Below are 20,456 nucleotides of genomic sequence, written 5' to 3' on the forward strand. Positions count from 1 at the left end.
AGTATTTCTGATTCTGATAATTACATCACTCTCATAAAGCCTTCAATGCTGAATATGTTTTTTACCATAGCTCAGCTTCACAATGTTGGAATATTGACTGCTGATATTAACATTCTTCTATTGTTTAGAATATTACAGTCTACTCTTTTTCTTTGCTCAAATGAACAGGATGGAAGTGTCTTTAATTGTCACTACTGAGTGTAATTATGTATATAATAATCTTCATTACCGCTTGATTTAACTCTCATTTTATTTTATCCATAGAGAACTTAACCATAAAAAGATGGCTGCACATCAATAAACCGTCACTAAACTTCAATAAAACTAAATACATCATATTTGAAGATTGTAAAAATGTAAACCACAAATTATGATGGATAATATTGAAATTAAAGGAATTAAGGTAATCGCATTTTTCTGAGTTAATATAGATGATGAAGTAAACTGGACACTACATGTAAGTCATATAAAGAAAACAATAAAACAATGGAGTGCAATACTAAAGAGAATAAAATACATACAAATATTAACTAGAATTATTGTAGCCAACTTCAGTTGAAACATACATTGTTTATTGCATAAAAGTCTGGGGACATACATATAAAACAATCACACAACAATCATCATATTACACAAGAAAGTAATAAAGACAACTAATAGAATGGATTATAGAGACCCAACAAATTATTCAAAAAATCACACATTATAAAAGTAAAAGATCTTGTATAAAAACAATTGTTCAAATGATGTATAAAGTAAATAATAATATGCTTCCTGAAGTGGTCCAGAAGATGTTTCAGATGTGAAGCAGTAAATATGAACTAAGAGGGATTTATGTGTACTCAAAAGCAAAGGTATGAACACATGTAAAACAAATATGTACATCATATAAAGGAGTTCATCTATGGAATCATCTACAATTACAAAATAAAATATGTAACACGTCATTTTTCAAAAAACATATAAAACACTATTATGAATAAGTATAGAGGTAAATTATGGATATTTACACATACAATGTTTATTGTATGTAACATAATTGTATGTACTGTTTAGTCTCACCTTTTCAGTCAAATTGTTGTGTTCATTTCAAAGTACACAAATGTGTATATTAATGCATGTACATGACTGTGATAAACACACTAATCTGAAGTCTCTAATCTATAAATGTTAGAATCATATTAACAAGATTGTGTTAGACAAACAACAATGTCACACATGTTATATGTGCTGATGTTGTTAGAAAGTCAAAATGAAAGTCTGGACAGTTTATTTCAAATCCTGCAGTTTCATTTGCTGCTGCTGTTCTCACCAGCACACTTGTGTTTCTTACACTGGTACTTAGAAGACAATCTTTCACCACACACACTGCAACTCAGCACTTTCTCACCTGCGTGTGTTCTCATATGCACTGTAAGAGTGTTTAGGTGACCAAAGCTTTTATCGCAGCTTGAACAGGAGTATGGTTTTTCACCAGACTGCTATATCATGTGTAATTTTAAGTGTCGTCCTTCTATATAACTTTTACAACATACTGAACATATGAAAGGTTTTTCACCAGCGTGTGTTCTCATTTTTACTTTTAAACTTTGTCTTATGACAAAACTTTTACCACATTATGAGAAGGAACAAGGTTTTTCTCCAGTGTGTATTCTCATGTGTGTTTTTAAATGTTGCCTTCGAATAGATTTTTTACCAAAGATTGAACATGAAAAAGGTTTTTCTCCAGTGTGTAGTGTCATGTGTGCTTTGAAATGCTTCTTTTGAGTAAAATCTTTACCGCAGATTGAACATGAAAAAGGTTTTTCTCCAGTGTGTGTTCTCAAATGTACTTTTAAACCTTGATTTATTACAAAACTTTTACCACATTCTGAGCAGGAAATTTTATTTTCTCCAGTGGTAATCTCATATGTACTTTCAAAGATTGCCTTTGAGTAAAATTTTTAACACAAATTGAACATGAAAAAGGTTTTTTCTCCAGTGTGTATTGTCATGTGTGTTTTAAAATTTTGCCTTCGAGTAAAATTTTTACCACAGATTGAACATGAAAAACGTTTTACTCCAGTGTGTGTTCTCATATGTACTTTTAAACTTTGATTTAGTACGATACTTTTACCACAGTCTGAGCAGGAAACATTTTTTTTCTCCATTGTGTAATCTCATGTGTACTTTCAAAGATTGCCTTTGAGTAACATTTTTGACACAAATTGAACATGAAAAAGGTTTTTCTCCAGTGTGTATTGTCATGTGTGTTTTAAAATTTTGCCTTCGAGTAAAATTTTTACCACAGATTGAACATGAAAAAGGTTTTTCTCCAGTGTCTATTCTCATGTGTGTTTTCAAATTATGGCTTTGAGTATAATTTTTACCACATTCTGAGCAGGAACAATGTTTTCCTCCAGTGTGTGTACTCATGTGTGATTTTAAATAGTACCTTCGAATAAAAACTTTACCACAGATTGAACATAAAAAAGGTCTTTCTCCAGTGTGTGTTCTCATGTGTACTTTCAAATAGCTACTTTTTACAAAACCTTTACTACAGATTGAACAAGTAAAAGGTTTTTCTCCAGTGTGTGTTCTCATGTGTCTTTTCAGACGACAATGGTATTGAAAGGTTTTGTGAGAGTGAGAAGATGTGAAGTGAGTGTTGTCAGTGTGACATGTCTTATCATCTTTAGAGTCTTCATCATCAGTGTCAGGAGAGTGTGACGTTGTGTCCTCACTATCTGATAGTGGAGCTAAGAGCTTGTCTGCTTGTGATCCTCCACAGTGGTCTCCATCAGCTTCTGTTGTCATGTGTTGTGTTGAGCTGCTGCTTGGAGGCTCCCCCCCTCCCCTCTCCTCACTTTCACCTTTCACCTCATCATCTTCACTCTTCACAGGGACACCAGTCACTGGGAACTCCTCCAACCATTTAGGCTGACTGATGCCCTCTTCCTCCTCTTCCTCTCTAATGTAAGGGGTCACTGGGTCCTCCTCTTCCTCCTTAGAGTGAGGGGTCAGTGGATCCACCACTTCCTTTTTAAAATGGGGTGTCAGTGGGTCCTCCTCTTCCTTTTTAAAATGGGGTATCAGTGGGTATTCCTCTTCCTTCTTAATGTGGGAGGGCGGTGGCTCCTCTGTCCGCATCCTGAAGCTCCACTTCTGTTGCTCAGGGTGAAGATGTTCTTCACAGACGTCTGCAAGACAAACACATCTTTGCTCAGTCACACAATGCATTCAGTACTTTTACATGCACTTAGGAAAAACAAGTTATCGTATGAACTGTCTTGAAATCTCAGTGGCGCACAAACACGCTGCTCTTTACAACATTATTCACAGGAAAAGAAACAAAAACCAGGACGACAGGACTTTTTACTATGGATGAACGATATGGTTTAAAATTGATTTTGCGATACAGTATTTCATTTAGAATTACTGATAGAACCATTTTAAAACAGGCTACACAGGCTCCTAATTTAGTTGCTGAAATATGCAGTAAAATATTACATTTCCAGTATTATTTTCTCAAATAAAGTAACCAGATATTAACAGTAAATAAACAAGTACATTAATAATAACTGTTTTGACAAAATAATACTATTAGAAACGAACAATATGTTACTGCATATGTCAGCTGCCAAATTAGGAGCTTGTGTACCTATTTTGAAATTATTCTATTCTCAATCATATATCAAATTATATATTGTGACATATTGTTGTTAGGATATAGATTTGAGGTCATATCGCCCATACCAAACATTGGTTCGTCGAGTCGTTTTGTTTGGCCCACCACATATATTTAATTTTAATATTCTTCAGATGTGTGTGTATGTTTAAAATGTGGGACTACTGTTCTACATCACGTGGAAGTGTCATGTCATGGGGATGGTGTGTTTTCAACTAAGGGTGTGACGATACGGTCAGCTCACCAAAGGATACTCGATATTGGCTTTAGGAGAACGAGACAATATTTTGGTGGTTAACATGATTCTTACACATGTGTGTACTTCATGTGTATATGCATGTACTTTTAGGGACGGCGTGGCGCAGTGGTAGAGTGGCCGTGCGCAACCCGAGGGTCACTGGTTCAAATCCCACCTAGAACCAACCTCGTCACGTCCGTTGTGTCCTGAGCAAGACACTTCACCCTTGCTCCTGATGGGTGCTGGTTGGCGCCTTGCATGGCAGCTCCCTCCATCAGTGTGTGAATGTGTGTGTGAATGGGTAAATGTGGAAGTAGAGTCAAAGCGCTTTGAGTACCTTGAAGGTAGAAAAGCGCTATACAAGTACAACCCATTTATTCATTTATTTATTTACTTTCCCTTGTGTGCTTAGTTTGACTGTAACGTCATAGTGGATAATATCTATAAACAACCTCAATTGTTTTACATCTTTAATTTGAAGAACTGTTTACTTATCTGACAAATTCAAAGGAAACTGCACTTTTTAAAAATGTCACCTATCATTCACAATCCTTATGTAAGACATTTGTTTCAAACTATTATGAATTTTAATTATTAAATAATCATGAGCAAAAAATCAGCTAACATTGGAGTCAATGGGAGCTCCTCTGTTAGACCCACAAAGTCCTCCAAATAACCATCCAAAAAAATTGCCAACAATACTCATTTTACATTTTGTGACCTGAATATTAACCAAGTATTAATGATATTGTTATTATAAGCGCTAATATTAAGGACCTACTTTTAGCGGCGCATTGATCACAGAAGTAACTAGCTTATGCTGCTATATTGACATACTGAACTGTTTTCTCACCTCTAAGATAATGAAAGCTAATTCTACAAACCCTGTTTCCATATGAGTTGGGAAATTGTGTTAGATGTAAATATAAACAGAATACAATGATTTGCAAATTATTTTCAACCCATATTCAGTTGAATATGCTACAAAGACAACATATTTGATGTTCAAACTGATAAACATTTTTTTTTTTGCAAATAATCATTAACTTTGGAATTTGATGCCAGCAACACGTAACAAAGAAGTTGGGAAAGGTGGTAATGGATACTGATAAAGTTGAGGAATGCTCATCAAACACTTATTTGGAACATCCCACAGGTGTGCAGGCTAATTGGGAACAGGTGGGTGCCATGATTGGGTATAAAAGCAGCTTCCATGACATGCTAAGTAATTCACAAACAAGGATGGGATGAGGGTCACCAATTTGTAAGGAAATTGTCGAACAGTTTCAGAACAACATTTCTCAACGAGCTATTGAAAGGAATTTAGGGATTTTACCATCTACGGTCCGTAAAATCGTCAAAAGGTTCAGAGAATCTGGAGACATCACTGCACGTAAGCGACGATATTACGGACCTTTGATCCCTCAGGTGGTACTGCATCAAAAACTGACGTCAGTGTGTAAAGGATATCACCACACGGGCTCAGGAACACTTCATAAAACCACTGTCAGTAACTACAGTTGGTCGCTACATCTGTATGTGCAAGTTAAAACTCTATTATGCAAAGCGAAAACCATTTATCAACAACACACAGGAACGCCGCCGGTTTCTCTGGGCCCGAGCTCATCTAAGATGGATTGATGCAAAGTGGAAAAGTGTTCTGTGGTCTGACGAGTCCACATTTCAAATTATATTTGGAAACTGTGGACATGGTGTCCTCCGGAACAAATAGGAAAATAACCATCCGGATTGTTCTAGGCGCAGAGTTCAAAAGCCAGCATGTGTGATGGTATGGGGGTGTATTAGTGCCCAAGGCATGGGTAACTTACACATCTGTGAAGGCACCATTAATGCTGAATGGTCCATGCAGGTTTTGGAGCAACATATGTTGTCAACCAAGCAACGTTAACATGGACGTCTCTGCTTATTTCAGCAAAACAATGCCAAGCCATGTGTTACAACAGCGTGGCTTCGTAGTAAAAGAGTGCGGGTACTTTCCTGGCCCGCCTGCAGTCCAGACATGTCTCCCATCAAAAATGTGTGGCGCATTATGAAGCGTAAAATACGACAAGACTGTTGAACAACTGAAGCTGTACATCAAGCAATAATGGTAAAAAATTCCACTTTCAAAGCTTCAACAATTAGTTTCCTCAGTTCCCAAACGTTTATTGAGTGTTGTTCTGCCCTCACTATATGTGTTGAGGTTATACAGCTTGGCAGACAGCAAACAACCAATCCAGGACGTTCTAATAAAGTTACAAAGCAGATGAATCCATTTAGGTGTCATGGTCCACGTCTTGGACCATGTCATTGTTCTGTTTTGTTATCACAGCCTGTTTTGTATTTGACGTCTTTAGTTTCTGGTGGTACTTCCTGGTTTGTTTCGGTTGCCTAGTTACGCATTTAGTGTCACCTGTTTGTTGTTTTTGATCACGTGCAGCTGCCTCTGATTATTTCTGCCCCTATATATGCCTGTCTTTGTTTGCCTTTTGTTCTCTGAGTTTAGTTTGCTACACGCAACAGATGACGTCACATTTCCCGATTGTGGTAAAAGACTTTTTCTTATACGATTAGCTTCCATGCTATATTGCTTGCTTGTCCGTAGTTTATATACTAGCGCTTTTTGTTCCTTTTAGCTTCCACGTTAGTTCTGTTTGTTTTGTTTTCAGTGCCTTGTGCAAGTGTTTTTTGTTCAAAAATTGTTTTTGTAGTGTATAATAAATCATTATCCTTATCCTCACGCTGTGTTCCATCCTCCACTGCACCCACGAGAGAATAACTTTTCACCACGATACCAGCAAGATGTCACAGTAAAGTCCGAGCTAATGAAGCTTCTCTCGCAGCAGAAGTCGAAGAATTCGACAGGATAACGTGGAGGTTAGCCCAAGCGATGCAGGCTGGGACATTCCGCGGCGCGCCGTATGTGATGATCTTGGGGCTTGGAGGTCTCCAAGTCCCGCTTGACTCCACTGGGTCCAGCAACGCCCCGTCTCACCCCACCCCCTCGCATGCGTCGGCAGAGGCGGAAGCCGCGGCGAAGGGCATCGCCTAGCGACAGAGACACGCTAACTCCACCATCACCCCTTCACGGACACAGCCACTTTCAACTTGTCCAGGACTCACCATACACGCCTGGTAATCCTTTTTGTTTTTCTACTAATGACTCCTCCGGCTGGTCTGGTAGTCACGGGTACTGCACCCGTGACGTCAGCCCTCTTACGTCCCCAGAACATAGTGGGGATTAAGAATTGTTTTTAGAGCAGGCACTCCCTCAGTCGTCCACAGGGGACATACATGACAATCTTACACTCCTTAAAGACATTTGTGTTCAATCACAGTATAAGTCTTTATTTTCTGAATTTGATTGATTGATACTTTTATTAGTAGATTGCACAGTTCAGTACATATTCCGTACAATTGACCACTAAATGGTAACACCCCAATAAGTTTTTCAACTTGTTTAAGTCGGGGTCCACGTTAATCAATTCATGATACAAATATATACTATCAGCATAATACAGTCATCACACAGGTTAATCATCATAGTATATACATTGAATTATTTACATTATTTACAATCTGGGGGTGGGATGAGGAGCTTTGGTTGATATCAGTACTTCAGTCATCAACAATTGCATCAACAGAGAAATGTGGACATTGAAACAGTGTAGGTCTTACAGTAAGATATGTACAGCCAGCAGAGAACATAGTGAGTTCAGATAGCATAAGAACAAGTATATACATTAGAAGAACATTTGATTATTTACATTAGGTTATTTATAATCCGGGGAGATGGGATGTAAATGGAGGAGGGTATTAGTAAAGGGTTGAAGTTGCCTGGAGGTGTTGTTTTAGAGCGGTTTTGAAGGAGGATAGAGATGCACTTACTTTTACACCTGTTGGGAGTGCATTCCACATTTATGTGGCATAGAAGGATAATGGGTTAAGACCTTTGTTAGATCGGAATCTGGGTTTAACGTGGTTTGTGGAGCTCCCCCTGGTGTTGTGGTTATGGTGGTCAGGAAGTAGTTGGACATGTACTTCGGTATCAGGGAGGTGTAGCGGATTTTATAGACTAGGCTCAGTGCAAGTTGTTTTACTCTGTCCTCCACCTTGTGCCAGCCCACTTTGGAGAAGTGGGTTGGATTGAGGTGTGATCTGGCGTGGAGGTCTAAAAGTAACCGGACTAGCTTATTCTGGGATGTTTGGAGTCTAGATTTAAGGGTTTTGGAGGTGCTAAGGTACCAGGAGGAGCAAGCGTAATCGAAAAAAGGTTAAATGAGAGTTCCCGCTAGAATATTCAAGGTGCTTTTGTTGACCAGAGAGGAGATTCTGTAGAGGAATCTCGTTCTTTGGTTGACCTTTTTGATTACCTTGGTTGCCATTTTATCGCAGGAAAGATTAGCTTCTAGAATGGAACGTAGGTAGGTGATCTCATCTTTCCAGGTGATAAAAATGTCACCCACTTTTATAGTGAAATCACTGACTTTCTTAAAGGGGAACATTATCACAATTTAAAAAGGGTTAAAACCACTAAAAATCAGTTCCCAGTGGCTTATTTTATTTTTCGAAGTTTTTTTCAGAATTTTACCCGTCCCGGAATATACCTAAAAAAAAGCTTTAACGTGATTGATTTTCGTTATGTGCGAAGCCACTGTTCATTTTCCTGTGACGTCAGATAGCGATGCCAATACAAACAACATGGCGGTTACCATAGCAAGATATAGCGACATTAGCCCGGATTCAGCCTCGGATTTCAGCGGCTTTAGCGATTAAACAGATTATGCATGTATTAAAATGGATGGTAGGAGTATGGAGGCAGATAGCGTAAATGAAATTGAAGAAGAAACTGCAGCTATTGAGCGAATAGCTATTGACGCTATTCGGCCATGTCTGCGTTAGCATCGCCGGTAAAATGTGCGGACCAAACGATCAGGACTTTCGCATCTTGTGACACTGGAGCAACTTAAATCCGTCGATTGGTAAGTGTTTGTTTTGCATTAAATGTGGGTGGAAGGAAACGCTGGATGTAAATATGGTTTCAAATGTACATACAGCTAGCCTAAATAGCATGTTAGCATATGTTTGATTAGCACATAAGTCAACAACATCAACAAAACTCACCTTTGTGATTTCGTTGACTTTATCGTTGGGAATGCATCTGCTTTGAGTGTCGCATGATATCCACACATTCTTGCCATCTCTGTCGTAGCATCGCCGGTAAAAACCAAACGAGGGACTTTCGCATTTCTTGACACTGGAGCAACTTAAATCCGTCGATTGGGATGTGTTTTTTTGACATTAAATGTGGGTGGAGGGAAAGGCTGGATGTAAATATAGCTACAAATGAGGCGTAATGCTGCAATATGTATACACAGCTAGCCTAAATAGCATGTTAGCATCGATTAGCATGCCGTGCTAATCGATGCACATTCTACATAAATCAACTAGAATCATTCCCTGATCGTGTTGTTACACCCTCCGACAACACACCGACGAGGCATGATGTCTCCAAGGTACCGGAAAACAGTCGAAAAAACGGAAAATAACAGAGCTGATTTGACTTGTGTTTGTAATGTGGTGGAGAAAAATGCTGTTCTCTACCTAGATGACGTCACGTTCTGACGTCATCACTCCGAGAGCGATAAACAGAGAGGCGTTTAATTCGCCAAAATTCACCCATTTAGAGTTCGGAAATCGGTTAAAAAAATATATGGTCTTTTTTCTGCAACATCAAGGTATATATTGACGCTTACATAGGTCTGGTGATAATGTTCCCCTTTAAGGTTGATATGGGACCCATATAGGATGGATTCCGTTTTACCTAAGTGTATGGATAGCTTGTTGTCAGAGAGCCAGGTGCAAATATTAAGTAGTTCAGCACTGAGGATTTGTTCCACCTGTGACTTGTCCTTGCCGGATACCAGCAGGGCCGAGTCATCCACAAACAGGAAGAATTCACAGTGGCATGCTGATGGCATGTCATTTACGTATATTAGGAACAGTAAAGGTCCTAGTATACTGCCTTGGGGGACTCCACAGCTTACTGAGAGGGGAGGGGCACCTCTACCACCTGTTTCTTCCCCTCCAAGTAAGATTGCATCCAGCTTGATGAGGTTTCATCGAATCCGATTGCTCGGAGCTTATCCAACAGTATAGCGTGGTTAACGGTGTCAAAGGCCTTCTGAATGTCCAGCATGACCATGCCGCAGTATTTGCCCGCCTCCACCTCATGTTTGATGTGGTCGCTCAGATAGAGAAGGCATGTGGCAGTGGAGTGGTTAGTTCTGAAGGCGGATTGGAATTTGTACATTAGTTTATTAGTAGCAAGGTATCCATCAACCTGTTCATAAACTATTTTTTCCATTACTTTCAAAATGGAACTGAGCATAGAAACAGGTCGGTAGTTACCAGGTTCTAATTTGCTTCCTTTTTGTATAAAGGGGGGTTACTCTTGCTATCTTGAAATCCTTGGGTAACTGGCCTTGTTTGATTGAGAAGTTTATTATATGTGTGATTATTGGGGCAATGGTGGTGGCAGAGTCCCCTCTGAAACCCCTCCACCTGTGACTTTTCCTCCCACCCTGTCTACCTCTTTCAGTTCCTACCCCCACTCACCCCTAGAGGTAGTTTTAGACCGTAGAGAGAGCGTCTGGCATCCGCTTGTGGAAGGGGGGGCTCGTGCTGGAGGTAGCACAGCGGCGTTCAGCCGAGTCTCTTCTCCTAGTTTGTATGGTTGACAGGTATTCTTGTTTCCATCGCTTCCAGAATCTATCAGAGAGAGATTGGACTTGCCGCCATTGTTGTGAGTGGATGTCTTTCACGTTGAAGTCTCCTGGCGGTGCAGATATATGACGTCTCTCTTCAGTGTCAGCAAGGTTGCAGGTGTTAGTATTGCTGGCATCTCTGGTTTAGTTGAAACTGGAATGAGAGGTCTTGCGTTTATAATTGCCATGACCTCAGCCATGAGAGTGGTGAGCACCTCATGAGAAAGGTGAGAGCCTCCCTCCTTAAGGAGCAATGCATCCAGGATACGGCGAGTGATGCCAATTAGTCTTTCCCACACTCCTCCCATGTGGGAAGAGTTTGGCGGATTGAAGATCCAAGTGCACACTTAGTCCTGCAGGTAAGTTTTCAACTCTTTTTCCAACGACTCTTCCTCTTTTTCCGACCACTTGTCCCTCGCCGTCACCTTCTCTTCCTCGTCATGCTTCTCGTCGTCTGTGCTGGAGTCCATGACGATGGCCTTGGACTTGCTCCCCGCTCTGGACTTCTTGGGGCTGGACGAGGAGCGTCCTGCTTGGGCGTCGCTCTTCTTGCCCTTGGCGGCGGACTTGTCGGCCGACACTTTTTTCTTGGCCCTCTTCTTTTTCTTGGCGGGAAGCTGTTTGCCGCTGTTCTGTCTCTGAGGATCTCATCAGTCCCCACGTTGACTTTCAAGATGTCAAAACCATACGGTACATCAGCGAAGCAATACAAAAACTCATGAAAAAAATAAACACAGCAGTAAAACACTTACATACAAACAAGACAGCTGCTTGTACACCCGAAAGAGAACAAAGAACAGTGTCTAAGAGGAGCATCAACATTTGCATTTAAACTGTAAAATCCTGTTTATGATTTATTTACTCTACTTATTTAAATATGAACATTTTCCTTTAGGAAACTTTTATGATTTGTGTGTTGTTGTAGCTGGTATGCTGCAATTTTTTTTTTTTTCCCCCAAGATGGCGACCCTGTAGTGGCTGCTGTTGGCAGGAGCTCTGTGCTCTTGTGTCATCCTTTTGTGTTTCCCTCTTCTTTTCATGTTTATATATATATATATATATATATATATATATATATGTGTATTATTATTTTTGTTTTTTTTGCCTTTTGGTCCGGACCTTTTGGGACTGTGTGACAAGGGGTGGCACTTTCGTGACTTCTGCGGTGCTTTTTTGTGAACTTCTGGATCTGCCTCCCGAGAGCCTTTTGGCCATGGAGACCAGCTGCTGGGTTTCTGCCACACCAGAGTCCGTTTGGAGAGACTGGAGGAGATGCAGATGAAGAGACAGGACTGCGGAGCTAGCACTGAGCGCCGGGACGGAAAAGCTTCACAGTGTCTTGGCTGAATGAGCAGGTATCGGACACCTCGGTCTCTTTGGACATATCCTCACTCATCCATGCGGACTGGACACTGGCCGAGACTTGGTTTGGCGGCCAAGAGTGGAGTCGGCTCTCTTGGTTGCTTTGTTGGGTCTGCTCCCGTCTCTGGCCAAGCTCCCTTCACCCCAGCAGACGATGGCGTGGGACACCGCAAAAGCCACCACAGTGTATATGTTTCTTTTACTTTTTATTCATGTATGTATGTAGAAGTGTCTGGTTGCATCAGCTCTGCTCTTTTAATGTCCTTTGTCCTCTTTGATGTTTCCCTCTTACACACATAAAAGAGGAATGTGTGCTATGGCAATGAGTTGTTTTCTTCCCTTGGCCTCAGCCTGGACCCCCTCTCCAGGGGCCCAGGCTTGGACCGATTTTTTTTTTTTTCTCTCATTGCCCCCACTTTTTTACCTGTATGTATCTCACCTTTTTTGCAAGGGGCGCCGCAAGTTGGCAGACCCGTCAGCGATCCTGTTCTGTCTCCCTAGAATGTTTGTCTGACCTTGAATGGGATTCTGCTGAACATTTTAATTTCCCCTCGGGGGTTAATAAAAATGTGTCTGATTCTGATGTTTAACATCAACAAAACATAGCTAATTAGTAAAAATAAACTACATTAATTCATCTCTCAACGGTGTTGAGACATTGCTGGACACCGGAGTAGTAACTAAATCCAAATAAAAAATGATTTTATTTTTTTAAGATATCTGGCTTGTATTTTCAGTAGGGATGTAAATTTATAGATTCATGGATATGATACCCTAATAAATATTCCTTATCGATACCAGTATTTATCAGTACTCTTGTCGGTACTACATGTCATTTGTGGAAATAAAAACCCGGAAAAAAGGCATTTTAAATAGCATTTCTATTAGCACAAGAGTTTGAACACCTCCAACATGATGTTCTGTAACATTTTAAAGCAGGGAAGTCTTTTATCAGCAGCTGTTTATTTGAAGTCTTAAATAGATGGATAGATAGTACTTCATTGATTCCTTCAGGAGAGTTCCTTCAGGAAAATTTAAAGAAGTCAACTATGTGTGCAGTGCAAGGTGAAATGCAGTTATGTCATCTTCTTCTCAATAACACACACATCAAACTTTGGTTGCTTCCTTATTTGTCATCATTCAAAGCTGATTGTAATGTGTAGCAGCGGCAGCTGAACTCAATGTGACAACGTGTCATAGTTACCTCAGTCAGCTGGAATTAAAAATACAAATAGTTGTGCCGTTAGTCCAGAATCTTCACGGTCCTCATGGACAACATAATTAGGAACCAGTACTAAAAAAATGGTACTTGGTGTACATCTCTTATCTTCACCACTAAACCTTTGAAATATGCTGACATATGTGCTGCCAAAGGTAAATAAACAGTAGCCATATTGAATGTTTGCCTTCATTTGACCACGTGAGGTAAGGAGGACGGCCTCTAGGTCACATGGTTACACCCCAGCAATTACACTGTTGATGATTGATGAGCAATCATTTTTAAATGGTGGTGTTAAAAAGCAAACATATCTTCATCTTTAGTGATAAATGTGTCCCCCGGATGAACATGTGTCACAAACATTGTATTAGATGATATGTGGATGTTGTGCTTACTTGGACTGTGATGAAGCTGTGAGGACTCAGGTGGTTTGTCTTCATGCTCTTCAGTCTTCACAGAGACAACAGTCAGTGGAAACTTGCTGACATCAGCCTCCTCCTGCCCTACAGGACACTCTCCCTCCTCTTCCTCTTTGAAATAAGAGGGCTGTGGCTCATCTTTGTCCCCTTTAAAATGTGAGGGCTGTGGATACTTTACAGTGAAACTGTCCCCCTGCAGATGAGGGAGACATTCTTCTTGGTGTTCAATCAGCTGATGGATGTCTACAGGACACAAACAAAACACATTTTAACTCCTACATGCTAAATATTAAATTGTACATGAAATATAGGGCTGTGGCTATTGAACATTTTATTAATCAAGTGTTCTACTGGAAATTTTCCGATTAGTTGAGTAACTGAATAAAACAGTGTTGCTTGGTTAAAGACAAATTTAAGCGACTATAAAACATTTCACTTAATAATGAACAGTCAATTGGTTTGAGATGGTATGAGATCAAAATGTTATCTTTAGAGCAGGCTTTGTTTTTTTGCCAATCACAGACACGTTAGAAAGTTAAAGTACCAATGATTGTCACACACACACTAGGTGTGGGGAGATTATTCCCTGCATTTAGCCCATCACCCTTGATCACACCCTGGGAGGTGAGGGGAGTAGTGAGCAGCAGCGGTGGCCATGCCCGGGAATAACTTTTATGGTGATTAAACCCCAATTACAACCCTTGATGCTGAGTGCAAGGCAGAGAAGTAATGGGTCCCATTTTTATAGTATTTGGTATGACTGGGTTGGGGTTTGAACTCACAACCTACCGATCTCAGGGAGGGTGCACCGACATGAAGGAAATAACAGGTCAGTATGCTTTGACACACATACTGTATATAACTTGTCAAACCTGCCAGCTATCAGGCTAGGTTTACAGCGTCAGTCACCATGGTAACTGACTCTGACTTTGTCTTACCTCTCTTATTTTTGGAGGTAAAACTCTCGAGCTTTACATACTCAGGACTTTGCACTTAACCTGCTCTCTGGAATATTCCCCTGGTGACTGTGTGAGTTTTGTGTAAACTTGTTGATACACATTGTTACAAACATCAAACTCTCATAAATATTGTGTGTCTGACACTGTCTCGTTTTTATGAAGAACATAAAACAATTCACGGTGGAAGAGGGGTTAGTGCGTCTGCCTCACAATACCAAGTTCCTGCAGTCCTGGGTTCAAATCCAGGCTTGGGATCTTTCTGTGTGGAGTTTGCATGTTCTCCCCGTGAATGCGTGGGTTCCCTCCGGGTACTCCGGCTTCCTCCCACTTCCAAAAACATGCACCTGGGGATAGGCCCCTCCCACCTCCAAAGACATGCACCTGGGGATAGGTTGATTGGCAACACTAAATTGGCCCTAGTGTGTGAATGTGAGTGTTAATGTTGTTTGTCTATCTGTGTTGGCCCTGCGATGAGGTGGCAACTTGTCCAGGGTGTACCCCGCCTTCCGCCCGATTGTAGCTGAGATAGGCGCCTGAGCCCCCCACGACCCCAAAAGGGAATAAGCGGTAGAAAATGGATGGATGGATGGATAAAACAATTAGTGCATAGTCCTCACATAACAATTAATCTTCCTACAGACAATCTATTTAGGAATAGTGTTAATAATGAAATATAAAGTTATTAAAGATGTGAGAGTAAGAAGTAAACAAACCTGTTCTGTGTTTCACAACTTGGGGTTTTTCATGTTGTCGCTCCTTCTCCTCTTTTGTTGGACAAAGTTCCTCCTCGTACTCTGCTGTCGTTCTTTGGCACATTTTCACACAATCACAACACTTTACACTCACACTTGATCTTTACTTAGTGATGTGTTTTGATCACTTCCGCCTCTCTTTGTTAGCAGCTAACAAGCTAAGCTAACTAGCAGGCTAAGCTAGCTCGAGACGCATCAAAGTGCGCTCAGACTAATATAACCGGATGCAAACAGTTATTAACGATGTTTACTCTATTTACTAGAGTGTAATAAAGGACATATATGTGTACATGGAGGCACAGATTAAGAACACTGAACTGTGACGACTGCAATAACGTCTTCACCGTCAGACGCCATCTTGCTTTATCCTCGCCGTGTTTGGTTCGCGCGCAGTGTTGTCAGATCTCGCGAGAGAAATAAGTAAGCAGCTATTTTCCAAATCTCGCGAGAGAAATAAGTAAAACCAGCTTTCCGCCACCGGTAAAAATATTTTATTATATACTATTTACTTATGAAAATAAAAGTAAAATTGTCCATTTCAAATTTTCATAGTAAAGACATAAAACTTATTTCCGTAAAAAAATGTCAATATTTAAAAATATATTCAAACAAAAGTAGCATAAGGAATGACAAAAAAGAAACAAAATTAATATTACATTAATGATATTATTTTCGTTTTTGATGTTAATCGTTTTTATAATGTATTTTAGAATGTGGGAGGTTTTCATGTTCTTTTCAAATTTCCTTTGAATAGAATAGAATAGAATAGAGTTTTATTGTCATTATTGCAGTGAACAGGTTCAAAGAACAACGAAATTGGAGCAGATCCCCTAAGGTGCATGTACAATATGGTAATATAAATAGTAAAATAAAAATAAAAAGATAGGAATAAGAGATGTATCTATATATGTATATATATCCACACAGATGCATACATGCATGCATATGAATATATATACACACATGCATATAACATTATTGCTTATTACAGTCCGAAAAAATTGAAAGAAATTAAAAACATGACACATGAGGACATGAAGGACATATTGTGCTACTATGGCTCTTGGGTAAAAGCTGATTTTTAGTGAATTTTTGCCAGCTTTTAGCACCCTATACCGCCTGCCCGAGGGTGGCATTATATCTATTATATCCATCTATCGATCGATCGATAGATAGATAGATAGATCTATCTCTCTTTCCATTTTCTACCGCTTATTCCCTTTTGGGGTCGCGGGGGGTGGGGCTGGGAGGGGGGGTGCTGGTGCCTATCTCAGCTACAATTGGGCGGAAGGCGGCGTACACCCTGGACAAGTCCCCACCTTATCGCAGGACCAACACAGATGGACAGACAACATTCACACTCACACTCACACACACACTAGGGCCAATTTAGTGTTGCCAATCAACCTGTCGCCAGGTGCATGTCTTTGGAGGTGGGAGGGGCCTATCCCCAGGTGCATGTCTTCTGAAGTGGGCGGAAGCCGGAGTACCTGGAGGGAACCCACACATTCACGGGGAGGACATGCAAACTCCATCCATCCATCCATCCATTTTCTACCGCTTATTCCCTTTCGGGGTCGCGGGGGGCGCTGGCGCCTATCTCAGCTACAATCGGGCGGAAGGCGGGGTACACCCTGGACAAGTCGCCACCTCATCGCAGGGCCAACACAGATAGACAGACAACATTCACACTCACATTCACACACTAGGGCCAATTTTAGTGTTGCCAATCAACCTATCCCCAGGTGCATGTCTTTGGAAGTGGGAGGAAGCCGGAGTACCCGTAGGGAACCCACGCATTCACGGGGAGGACATGCAAACTCCACACAGAAAAATCCCGAGCCCGGGATTGAACCCTGACTACTCAGGACTTTCGTATTGTGACACAGACGCACTAACCCCTCTTCCACCGTGCTGCCAGATATAGATGTATAGATATAATATATGTAATGCCAATTGAAATTTAAAGAGGACATGAAAACCTCCCACATTCTAAAATACATTATGAAAACAAATGATCATCAAAAACAAAAATAATATCATAAGTGTAATATTTATTTTGTTTCTTTTTTTCTTTCCTTATGCTACTGTTGTTTCAATACATTGTTAAATATTTGAATATTTTTACGAAAATAAGTTGTATGTCTTTGTTTTGAAAATTTAAAATGGACAGTGTAGATCATTTGGTGAAATGACTGTTTTGTTGTTGTTTGTGGTTACCCGTAGGAAGAACTGTGCCGAGCTGCATGAATAAGTTGGCTTTAATTAAGACTTCAGCAGGACAGTAATTGTACATACGCACTGCATGAGAGGGTGGTAGTAACTGACTCCTCGATGTGCACACCCTGGTGGTGTGTTCGAGAATTACAACATGAAAACAGCTGCAAGAAACAAAATCTGTACAAAAAATGCTGCAAGTCAAAGCCACAGAGTCAGTCCAAGTTTACCACAAACAAGTGCTATGGACAGTCTGTGCATGATGTGACAGTGGATCAACACAGCCAAAGTGAAAATGACACATTCTACGTGGATGGCTTGGAAATAGAAAATTGCATTGACTCTGTAAATCCACAACAAAGAGACCAAGATGAAGGATTTGTCACAGTGTGCATAAACGACATGCCAACCGAAATGAAAGTGGATACAGGTGCTAAATGCAATGTAATGTCACTGAAGACTTTCAATAGAGTAAACAGCGGCGTGAAACTCGCCAAACAACACAGAAGCACAAATTTGGTGGCTTACGGAGGAGCCAAAATCGAGACACAAGGTGAAGGTACGCTGACATGCTTTTTAAAGGGACAGCGCCACTTACTGCCATTTTTCACAGTGGATAGAATGTGACATCACTGTTGGGCTTCCGTGCATGCCTGCGTACGGGGCTAGTCGAGTTGAGTCCCGATGTGCACCATGTCACCACAGAGAACACTGGAGAGTTCAGCGCACGGATCCTCACACAATACCAAGATATTTTCAGTGAAGAGCTCGGAGAACTACCAGTTGTTTACACAATGACAGTGGACCCCAATGTGCCGCCAGTTGTTAGGCTGGCCCACCGCATCCCAGTAGCGATGCAAGACTGTGTGAAAGCTGAACTTAAACGCATGGAAAGCATAGACGTTATTACTTCAGTCACCGAACCAACAGCTTGGGTGTCATCCATGGTCGCTGGGCACACAAAAGGCAAATCAGAAATCAGATTGTGCATCAACCCCAAAGATTTAAAGGCCTACTGAAATGAGATTTTCTTATTTAAACGGGGATAGCAGGTCCAATCTATGTGTCATACTTGATCATTTCGCGATATTGCCATATATTTGCTGAAAGGATTTAGTAGTGATCATCCACGATAAATTTCGCAACTTTCGGTGCTAAGAGAAATGCCAGAAGTCGCAGACGATGACGTCACATGTTTGATGGCTCCTCACATCTTCACATTGTTTTTAATGGGAGCCTCCAACAAAAAGTGCTATCCGGACCGAGAAAACAACAATTTTCCCATTAATTTGAGCGAGGATAAAAGATTCGTGTTTGGGGATATTAATAGCGACGGACTAGAAAAAAATTATTTTAAAAAAGTTTTATAAAAAAAACGTGATTGCATTGGGACGGATTCCGAAGTTTTTTGACATATTTACTAGGTTAATTCTAGGAAATCCCTTATCTTTCTATTGTGTTGCTAGTGTTTTAGTGAGTTTAATAGTACCTGATAGTCGGAAGTGTGTCTCCACGACTGTCTTGATGCGCAGTGTCTCAGGGGAGTCGACGGCAGCTATGGATGGCACAAGCTCAGCTTTTCTCCGGTAAGAACTGACTTTTTAACCACAATTTTCTCACTGAAACCTGCTGGTTGACGTGTGGTCGGGATCCATGTTCTCTTGACCGCACTCTGATCCATAGGAAAGTTTCAGCTCCAGGATTTTTAAACAAGGAATCACTGTGTGTTTGTGTGGCTAAAAGCTAAAGCTTCCCAACTCCATCTTTCTACTGTGACTTCTCCAATATTAATTGAACAAATTGCAAAAGATTCAGCAACGCAGATTTTCAAAAAAACTGTATAATTATGCCGTTAAAGCAGACGACTTTTAGCTGTGTGTGTGTGCAGCGCTCATACTTCCTAAAAACCTGTGACGTCTTGCGTACACGTCATCATTACACAACGTTTCGAAGACGAAACTCCCGGGAAATTTTAAATTGCAAAAAGGCCGTATTGGCATGTGTTGCAATGTTAATATTTCCTCATTGATATATAAACTATCAGACTGCGTGGTGGGTAGTAGTGGCTTTCAGTAGGCCTTTAAATGAAGCACTAAAACGGCCCCACCACCCCATGAGAAGTGTGGAGGAGGTAGCAGCACAAATGTTTTCAGTGTTAGATGCAAAAAATTCATTCTGGCAGATCCGCCTGGACAAGAAGTCCTCAATGAAGACAACATTCAGTACTCCTTTTGGACGTTACAGATTCCTTCGCATTAACTCAGCAAGCGAAGTATTCCAGCGCACAATGGATCAGTTTTTTGCTGGATATCCATGCTCAGTCATTGTCGATGACATCATCATCGGAGGCCGTGATGTGGCGGAGCATGACGCCAACCTAAAAAAGGTGCTAGAACGTGTGAAGGAAATAAACCTCAAACTCAACCCGCAGAAATGCAAATTTCGACTTGACCAAGTATGCTACGTTGGTCATATCTTCACAAGTAAAGGTTTGAAAGTTGACCCCTCCAAAACTGCTGCTATCACAGACATGCCAGTCCCCACAGATGTCACTTCACTTCACCGTTTCCTGGGAATGGTTAACTATCTTGGCAAGCACATTCCAAACCTCAGTGACATCGCAACGCCACTGAGGAAGCTGACTCACAAAGAGACCGCATGGTGCTGGTTCCAGCAACACCAAGATGCTTTCGACCGCCTGAAAGCATGTCTCTCCTTTCCACCAGTATTGGCCTACTAAGATGTCAAAGAGCCAGTCACGCTGACCTGTGAGGCGTCATGCTTTGGACTAGGAGCTGCCTCATGTAAAATGGAAGGCCAGTAGCCTTTGCATCCCGCACCCTTACAGAAACAGAA

General features: G+C 40.9%; 2 protein-coding genes across 5 annotated transcripts in view; one reads left to right on the forward strand and one right to left on the reverse strand.

Moving 5' to 3' along the window:
• Window positions 1–20,456, forward strand: part of LOC133546787 (gastrula zinc finger protein XlCGF57.1-like) — a 297,001-nt gene that overhangs the window by 16,477 nt on the left and 260,068 nt on the right. The gene's annotated exons all lie outside the window — the stretch shown is intronic.
• Window positions 1,869–15,758, reverse strand: LOC133546783 (gastrula zinc finger protein XlCGF48.2-like). 2 transcript variants are annotated; one of them, XM_061892602.1, is made up of 3 exons: window positions 15,345–15,758; window positions 13,649–13,915; window positions 1,869–3,179 (listed from the first exon to the last, which is right to left on the reverse strand). In XM_061892602.1, exons 1-3 carry the CDS (start codon window positions 15,445–15,447, stop codon window positions 2,113–2,115), a joined length of 1,437 nt encoding a protein of 478 aa, XP_061748586.1. In that variant the 5' UTR covers window positions 15,448–15,758; the 3' UTR covers window positions 1,869–2,112. The 2 variants fall into 2 exon arrangements, with proteins under 2 accessions (XP_061748586.1, XP_061748587.1); XM_061892603.1 differs by lacking the exon at window positions 1,869–3,179 and having other exon boundaries at window positions 12,975–13,915.

This window comes from Nerophis ophidion, unplaced genomic scaffold (assembly GCF_033978795.1).
Source record: "Nerophis ophidion isolate RoL-2023_Sa unplaced genomic scaffold, RoL_Noph_v1.0 HiC_scaffold_43, whole genome shotgun sequence".
Taxonomy (NCBI): Eukaryota; Metazoa; Chordata; class Actinopteri; order Syngnathiformes; family Syngnathidae; genus Nerophis; species Nerophis ophidion.

Excerpts from the sequence above, each read along its gene's own strand:
- LOC133546783 (XM_061892602.1), bottom strand. The coding sequence starts at position 15,447 with ATGTGCCAAAGAACGACAGCAGAGTACGAGGAGGAACTTTGTCCAACA. Across the intron at positions 13,916-15,344 it reads AGTTGTGAAACACAGAACAG|ACATCCATCAGCTGATTGAA; the intron begins GTTTGTTTACTT and ends TGTGTCCTGTAG. Across the intron at positions 3,180-13,648 it reads ACAGCTTCATCACAGTCCAA|ACGTCTGTGAAGAACATCTT; the intron begins GTAAGCACAACA and ends TTTGTCTTGCAG.